This window comes from Diaphorina citri, unplaced genomic scaffold, assembly GCF_000475195.1.
Source record: "Diaphorina citri unplaced genomic scaffold, Diaci psyllid genome assembly version 1.1 scaffold4155, whole genome shotgun sequence".
NCBI classification, from domain to species: Eukaryota; Metazoa; Arthropoda; class Insecta; order Hemiptera; family Psyllidae; genus Diaphorina; species Diaphorina citri.
In genome coordinates this window covers 1-9,284 of record NW_007381554.1, presented here as the reverse complement: position 1 = coordinate 9,284, position 9,284 = coordinate 1, and the positions used below count along the sequence as shown (strand labels likewise).

General features: G+C 39.0%; 1 protein-coding gene across 1 annotated transcript in view; it reads left to right on the top strand.

Annotated features, from left to right (window-relative positions):
• Positions 1–7,702, top strand: part of LOC103520837 (Golgi to ER traffic protein 4 homolog B-like) — a gene marked incomplete at its 5' end in the record, with an annotated part of 11,121 nt that extends 3,419 nt beyond the window's left edge. Inside the window, 5 exons of the mRNA XM_008485933.3 lie at positions 617–698; positions 1,160–1,217; positions 5,488–5,516; positions 5,909–6,060; positions 7,527–7,702. Coding sequence (XP_008484155.1) covers positions 617–698; positions 1,160–1,217; positions 5,488–5,516; positions 5,909–6,060; positions 7,527–7,618 — 413 coding nt within the window. The remainder of the gene's footprint in view (positions 1–616; positions 699–1,159; positions 1,218–5,487; positions 5,517–5,908; positions 6,061–7,526) is intronic.
• Between the last annotated feature and the right edge of the window lie 1,582 nt (positions 7,703–9,284).

Sequence of the window (9,284 nt, the reverse complement as noted above, 5' to 3'; positions counted from 1 at the left end):
CGCGAGCTATCTGAATAAAATCGGACACATTTTTCTTGGTATACTAAGCCGTCCTGCAGCCCTGCGGTTATTGTGTTGTAAGACAGCTTAATTAGGCCAGTCCACTCACTATCAGGTAGACTTGCCGACAGGGACATACCTGTCAGGTCACCTGATATGGGTAGTGCTCATCAGGTGTCAGGTTAGACCATGACAGACGGACTAGATTTTCAGCCGTAGCTGTCAGGTCTACCTGATAGTGTGTGTGTGCTCATCAGGTGTCAGGTGTACCTGTCAGGTCTACCTTATAGTGAGTGGCTGGCCTTATATGATTGGAGATTAAAGTTAATCCCATTGGCTTTTCCCGGCATTAAGACTGGATGAGGTTGATGTAAAGAGGCGCGTTGTTTAAGAATATAGGGTTAAAAACCTGTGTTACTAAAAACCTTTGCATTTGCAGTTATACAGTGACTTTGAATTAGAACTCCTATCAAACAAATTAGAATAGAATATTCCTTGTTTATATTGCCAGAATGAGACGGAAAGTCCCTTTACTCCCGCAGTCTAAACAAGGCATTAAATATTTCATAGGTAAAATTTACATGGTTTTTTATACAATTTCCTCTTTTCTTTTCAGGCAATATTCTTTCCTCCATCATGAATAATCTGGAAGACAGCAATGATTTTGATGACGATGAAGACAACAGACCCCAGTCCTTGCGCAATTGAAAATACACACACTGGGACAATGGACCCCAATAATAATGCAATTTAAAAAAACCAGAAGATAACTCATCCTTCGGAAATCTGCTATCAATTGGCCCAGAATCGTCCTAGAAGAAAAGTCATTGAAAGCGTATTTTCAATACCTAACCGTATTTTCAATACCTAAGCGTATTTTGTGATTGGAATAAGGTGTAAAATTTTACAGTTTACACTACCAACACTATATTTTAGGTGAAATAAAGTAGAATTGACTTTTAACGGTGTTCAGTACGAGAGAGAGACAGTACTGAAAAAAAAACCATGCTAATGAATAGAAGCCTCCTCCAGCTGTTCCAAGAACAAACCTTCTCTGTTTAGGATGAAATTTGCTCTGGGTGGTAATCAAACCCAAGACCTAAAGTTGAATCCTAAGAAATTACTCACCAAATTTATTTCTCATTTTTTCTTATTACAGATATTTGAATCAAAAGAAATATTCTGACCTGTTAGATTTATTGTTTGATGGAGCTGAAGTATTTTTTGATTTTTGTGATCGGAATAAGGAGTAAAATTTACACTACCAACACTATATTTTAGGTGGAATAAAGTAGAATTGACTTTTAACGGTGTTTGGTAAATCACTTTTTTTTTACTAGGGTGAAATCTTTTGATCATTTGTTTAAACTGCTACATGCCGGGAGTAAAGGGACTTTTCCCTCATCCTGACCGTATTAAAAGAGTATATTCTTTTCTTTCGCTTATTCCGATTACAAAATATAGCTGTTGATAAACAAGTGGGGATTTGAAGGGGATAGGGCCCCCTGAAAAGGGATCAAATCTTGGGAATTTTTCTTGAAAGGGATGGTTTAGTTTAAAAACTTGTTGTATCCCTACAGTCGAAAAATGGGAAAAATCCCTTTTACTTACCTTTTCATTGGATAAATTCTGATCGAATAAGATACCTAGTACATAGGTACCTTTATCAAATCGAATAAGGTACCTTTATTGATGGTAGTCTTTCAATGGTCATACGTACATACAATATGAAATATCACTTGTGTTAAGCTACATCTGGCTGGGTACCCAGAACATTTTTGTGCTATAACGGATCTTTTTCAGTATTGTCTGTACCATTTGGTCTTAGTACCCAATCTGAGGCTAAGGTGTAGGGGTAAACAGCCTTAGAGATGGGTTAAGCTTCTAAGAATCCATGTGGTCTCAGTTTTAAAACTAGGTGTAGGTGGTGATATTTGTTGTAAGCTTGTGAAAGTATAAAATTCAGTCCAATTCGGGTAGGATAAGCAAGGTTCTTCTATGGTACTTCTTCAGAAGACACGTCAATTTAAAATTGCTACAAAAAGAGCTGTCACGAATGAGCAGTGACCAGTGTTATTATAGGGTTAGGTTAAACACAAAAAGGATTTTTGTTTTTCATTGCCGTGGCTTCTGAATAATTGCCGTTGTTTCTTCTAAAATGTTTTCTATTTTTGGTGAAATTAGAGAAGAGCCAGCCCATTTGGCAAATTGATTCCAATGCTAGTTTAACAAGGGCTGGGTGACAGGTATTTCAAATGAGCAATATTTTAAATGTGTTTTTTTGTAGGGACAGGTAACGGGCATAGGTACTATAAAATCCTATAAGTATAAGGAATCAGTTCGTCTCTCACAGTACAAAGGGGCGTAAGTCTCATTTTTTCGAACATTTACAGAACGAGAACGAACTTTTCGAATTAAAAAGAATATGATTTAAACCTGTCGATCGACATCGATTTACATGGATCGTGGACAGTGAACAGTGTGAACACACCTTTAAACGATTACAATTAAATTGAAAATTTTGTGGCTTGCTCCCCTTTGTGTTCTGAGGGGCAAATTGAGGGTTTGACACAAAAACGGCTTTCAAGTCCTTTTCGTGCCAAATCCGTCAATTTATTTATTTGTAACACTTAAATAGGGCTGACTCTTTGTCTAGTTTGATGTAGCTTTAATGATTTAATATAATAGTGTAACGACCATTATCATACTATTGACATCTTATTTCTACTTAAATTCGGTAATTATTAGATATATTTAAATCAACGTCTACTCCATGGTCTTGTAGCTAGATAAGGTTCAACCGACTAACCTTCTTACCACTTTTGTATTCTTTTTCTTTGCTTTTTCTTTCACACATTTTCAACTTGTCGTTTTTTCCTTAATTCTTTTTTCCGTGCTGAAGATTTTAGTGTTCAAATTTGAATTAACATGTAATTAAAATATTAATGCCTATAATATATTTTGACAAAAAAATAAAATCGATATTAAGTATATTGTAAAAATTTTAGTGAAATAAAATCAATCAATATAAAAAGAAAGTTGTAGTTTTTGCGTCTTTTTCTGAAATCTAAATAAGAAAAAACCTAGCATCCAATACTAGGTTCATAATGAGAAAACTTAGATAGGTACCTATACCTGTTTTTTTTTTTTTTTTTTCTTGTTGCCCTTCGTACTAAACTTTTGCTGTTTCTTTAGCAAGGGAAATCCCTGTTTAAAGTCCCCCAGCCAGACTAAGCTGGTCTACTCCTTGGTTAACGATCCCCAGTCAGACATTTAGATATGTAGATACAGCTATATGGTACCTACATATTATACCTTCTATTTGTACATACATAGTATTTTATAACTATCTATTGTTTTCAAGATCAGAACGTGCCTGACACGGTTTCGTATTATAATGTAATAATTCAAACATGAAGTGCAAGGTTATCCTGAATCACACCCAGCCCTGGACTCCCTTTTGTATACGCGTAGGTACCCGATCAAGAATATGATACGTAGGTACATAGGTAGTTTACATAGATACCGAGGTACATAAGGTCTTTTTGGGAACGAAATGACCTATCAATCATTTCCCGTTTTTTTTTCTTCTTTTTTCTCCAAGTAATTTTTTCCTGACTGTCCCCTGTTCAAACTTATCTGTTAAAATCTCTCCTACAGGAATTGAAAATAGTCTGCTTAAATTTTGACTTGGTGAGGCAAAAGAGTACAAGCGCGCTCCTTATTATAGGTCCTACCTACATAGAGTCCTTAATCTCTTAAAAAAAAAATCCATCAACTCTTTTGTTACTGAAGCGACCATAAGTGAGTAGCTCGGATTACCACACGTCGCTACATAGGACATAATATATTATCTGATAGGTACATTGGATCAAGACCTAGTACCTAACTATCTCTACATAGGTATCTGATACATTACATCAAGACCAACCAATATTAGCTGATCTGACGCGAGTCAAACCAGAGAATAATCCATCATTAATTCTACTCTAAGGTATATTCTATTCTATTAAACCCAGAGACATGGAAACAATAGAATACATATATAGACTAGAGATCGAAAGGACGGACTTAGGTATAAAGGATCTTGAGGATAATGAAACCTGAGCACGTGTGAGTTGATGAAAACCCCATGGTCGTCACTGTTCGTCTTGGGAAGTGAAGGTTCTGGGTTCAAGTTCTGGTTGGGAAAAAGGTCATATCTTTTCCAAGCTCTAGTCTAGACCGGTCGAAGTCCTATGTCGCGTGGCCAAGGGAGGGTAGGTAGGTAGGTACGTTTTTATTATTATTATTATAATGTTTAAGAGATTTGATAGCGGGAACTATAACTGTTAAGGCTTTATCCCGAAACCGAAGAGGGAAGGAAGACAGGATAGGAGAAAAATGTATGGTATCATTCGTACATAGTGGCAATTAGGTACCAATGGGTAGGTACACACTGTGATTAATCTCTTATTGGAAGTGTATCACCTTTGTATCTTTAGAATATCTGATTATCCAGGGTACTTTCATCATGGCAAATCCTTTAGTACCTACACAAGTACTTATGTCTAGCAGTGTTATGATTCTGTTTGGACATAACTAACTCAACCTTTACTCTCATGGCAATGTAGGTTGTAACCTCTAATCTGAGTTAGAGTGTCATATATCAGTACTATTCCTAGCTCTATACATAGATACATAGGTCTGCAGTATGTATAGATATTGTAGAGTACTGTTCCTGGCTATAGGTTCGCATTGGATTGGTCTTAGAGCAGCGGTTCCCAACCTTGTACTTACCCGGATTTAATCTCACGTACCCCCCGCCGCCATCATAATGAGTACTGGGGGTACGCATACCTAGGTTGATGTGTACTATTACTACTGAGTTCTAGACACACTCAGTACTTTTGAAAAAATTCAATACTTTTTTTGTAAATTCAAAATTTGCTTGTGTCCGCCATTAAACAATTTTTTTTCTCGCGTACCCCTGGTTGAAAATCTCTGTCGTAGAGCACTGGGTATAGTTATAAGGTCTACAGTACCTATGTAGGACTGTAGGTATGTATATTGGATTAGTTGTAGAGTGTGTAGAGCGTGCTATTTAATATCTCGACTACGACATATTGATATGAGACCACTCACTCTTCAACTTGAACTTTGCAGTTCGCTCGGGATGTGCGGGAATGAATCACAATTCTTTTTCCAAATAAATCATCGTTCTTCTCTTCCTACTCATTTCTCCTTTTCGTTCCTCTCGGGCAGGAATCGTTCCCGCAACCTGGTAGGTACTTACAAGGTAGGGGCGCTACCTTACAAACTAACTAGGCTCTCTGACTGCTGACTTATTATTGAACTTAATGTGTGACATTAGGCCAGCCACGCACTATCAGGCAGACCTGATCAGGTCCACCTGTCAGGTCTACCTGATAATGTGTGTGCTCATTAGGTACCAAGTAGACCTGACAGGCGGACCTGATCAGGTGTACCCGTTTACCTGATAGTGAGTGGCTATGGCCTTTGAAAGTGATTGAAACGTACGTATAACTACATTACTTTTCAACTTTATATAATTCCTCTTGAAAGTCATTGAAACGTACGTATAATTTGAGTGCTAAACTGTCAAAGTAAAGCCAGCCACTCACTATCAGGTAGACCTGACAGGTACACCTGATCAGCTCCGCCTTTCAGGTCTACCTGATAGTGAGTGAGGGACTAAGACAAGGGGTTGGACAGTGGTACGTCTACCTTGTAAAGCGCCAGGTCGCGGGTTCTATTCGGCCCGGGGCGAACTATATCCCAAACCGATAAAGGTTCGTTCTCGGAACGGCTGGCTGGCTCTCTCCTATCCTGTTTTCCTTCTCTCTTCGATTTCGGGACGATAAGACCTTAACAGTTTTTTTTTTAATTTCTTCTCCTTCACCCCCAGGGGCAAGTTGGTAGCGTTCAACACACTCTGTCAACAGTATCAGACCAGTATCAAGCGAGATCCAGCGTACTCGGACTATCTGAATAAAATCGGACACATTTTCTTCGGTATACAACCGGCCCGTCCTGCAGCCCCCGCTGGTGGATTGTTTGGTAAGACAGCTTAATTTTAGGCCAGTCACTCGCTATTGTATCAAGCGAGATCCAGCGTACTCGGACTATCTGAATAAAATCGGACACATTTTCTTCGGTATACAACCGGCCCGTCCTGCAGCCCCTGCTGGTGGATTGTTTGGTAAGACAGCTTAATTTTAGGCTAGCCACTCGCTATCTCGGGTAGGGTAAGCAAGGTTCTTCTATGGTACTTCTTCAGAAGACACGTCAATTTAAAATTGCTACAAAAAGAGCTGTCACGAATGACCAGTGTTATTATAGGGTTAGGTTAAACACAAAAAGGATTTTTGTTTTTCATTGCCGTGGCTTCTGAATAATTGCCTTTGTTTCTTCTAAAATGTTTTATATTTTTGGTGAAATTAGAGAAGAGCCAGCCCATTTGGTAAATTGATTCCAATGCTAGTTTAACAAGGGCTGGGTGACAGGTATTTCAAATGAGCAATATTTTAAATGTGTTTTTTTGTAGGGACAGGTAACGGGCATAGGTACTATAAAATCCTATAAGGAATCAGTTCGTCTCTCACTATACAAAGGGGCGTAAGTCTCATTTTTTCGAACATTTACTGAACGAGAACGAACTTTTCGAATTAAAAAGAATATGATTTAAACCTGTCGATCGACATCGATTTAAATGGATCGTGGACAGTGAACACACCTTTAAACGATTCATGATAACACAAATTGCAGTAATTGATAATTCTATTTACTTAGGCATTTTATTATCATTATTTTCGTTTATTGCTCAGGCAAATAAAGCGGAGATAAAGCAAGTTGTAAGTACTCGATCTTTTGTCTATCAGATGTTGTTTTAATATGCGTGTTGTATATTTTCCAAGCTGTACTCAATTCGATTGTCACCAATTGTACTAACTGATGGTCTTTCATATTTCACAGGTTGTACTGATATCTTGTTTTATTTCACAGGTTGTACTCCAGTACCTCTGCTTACAGAACAAGGTGACAGCAAATCAGACGTTTGAGAACTACACCACACGACATCCAAATATTCAAACCCGGGGGCCCCCCTATTATCTACCCCTACTCAACTTTATATGGTTTCTTTTGAAAGTGATTGAAACGTACGTATAACTACATTACTTTTCAACTTTATATAATTCCTCTTGAAAGTCATTGAAACGTACGTATAATTAGAGTGCTAAACTGTCAAAGTAAAGCCAGCCACTCGCTATCAGGTAGACCTGACAGGTACACCTGATCAGCTCCGCCTTTCAGGTCTACCTCAGGCTGTTTAAGAATATAGGGTTAAAAAACCTGTGTTACTAAAAACCTTTGCATTTGCAGTTATACAGTGACTTTGAATTAGAACTCCTATCAAACAAATTAGAATAGAATATTCCTTGTTTATATTGCCAGAATGAGACGAAAAGTCCCTTTACTCCCGCAGTCTAAACAAGTTTCTTATACAATTTCCTATTTCTTTTCAGGCAATATTCTTTCCTCCATCATGAATAATCTGGAAGACAGCAATGATTTTGATGATGATGAAGACAACAGACCCCAGTCCTTGCGCAATTGAAAATACACACACTGGGACAATGGACCCCAATAATTTTGCAATTTAAAAAACCAGAAGATAACTCATCCTTCGGAAATTGGCCCAGAATCGTCCTAGAAGAAAAGTCAGTGAAAGCGTATTTTCAATACCTAAGCGTATTTTGTGATCGGAATAAGGAGTAAAATTTTACAGTTTACACTACCAACACTATATGGATGTGCGGGAATGAATCACAATTCTTTCTCCAAATGAATCATCGTTCTTCTCTTCCTACTCATTTCTCCTTTTCGTTCCTCTCCTCTTCTCCTGACTGCTGACTTACCTATTATTGAACTTAATGTGTGACATTAGGCCAGCCACGCACTATCAGGTAGACCTGATCAGGTCCACCTGATAATGTGTGTGCTCATTAGGTACCAAGTAGACCTGACAGGCGGACCTGATCAGGTGTACCCGTTTACTTGATAGTGAGTGGCTATGGCCGTAGCGTGACGTGCACTCGAGGGGATTCGGTCTTTTGTATTCAAAGCTTCTCATTCCATCAACTTTCTCGAGGGATCAGCAAATCCTACAGTTCACGTCGACCCGAGCTTGATATCATGACAACACCTAGATGTGGTCTTTCTGCTAAACAGTTCGGAGTTCAATCTGACACCCACCTTATCTTAGAGAGAGATATGAGACCACTCGCTCTTCAACTTGAGCTTTGCAGTTCGCTCGGGATGTGCGGGAATGAATCACAATTCTTTCTCCAAATAAATCATCGCTCTTCTCTTCCTACTCATTTCTCCTTTTCGTTCCTCTCCTCTTCTCCTGACTGCTGACTTATTAGTGAACTTAATGTGTGACATAACTACAGTTCACGTCGACCCGAGCTTGATATCATGACAACACCTAGATGTGGTCTTTCTGCTAAACAGTTCGGGGTTCAATCTGACACCCACCTTATCTTAGAGAGGGGGGAAGCTAATGGATTGCCGGAGCCTTACCTTTCTTTTCCAATTGTGGGCAATAAGAAGTAATCAGCACTGAATTTGCCAGTGGGTAGATCTTGTGACGCCCCAGTGGCGTGGGTTAAAGTGACGCAGGTAGAGGTAGTACTAGCCCACCTCTGTGGCCGAGTGGTCAAAAGCATTGACTCTCAACCTGGAGGTGCTGGGTTCGAATCCCGGCCAGGGCAGAAATTTTCTAACCAAACTTTTCCGTACTTGGAAAGGACTGGATGTAAAAGAATGTGCCCTGAAGTAATGCGAAAGCCCCCAGTGGCGTGGGTTAAAGTGACGCAGGTAGAGGTAGTACTAGCCCACCTCTGTGGCCGAGTGGTCAAAAGCATTGACTCTCAACCCGGAGGTGCTGGGTTCAAATCCCGGCCAGGGCGGAAATTTCTAACAAAACTTTTCCGTACTTGGATAGGAATGGATGTAAAAGAATGTGCCTGGAAGTAATGCGAAAGCGGTGCTAAGGTATAATCTTTTAAATCAAAACTAAAACGAAAAAAGGTCTTAATCTTTCCTTGTAAGTACGAGGCATAGGGGTCAAAGTTTTTTCTATTTTGCCTGTTTATAGCCAGGAAGCAATCAGTAACAAACAAGCATAACATAATTTATAAGTTCGAAAAAAAAAAAATTTCTTTTTCTTCACCTATTCCCATGTACAGACGGGGTCGGCGTTTTTCGTCAGCCTCTCA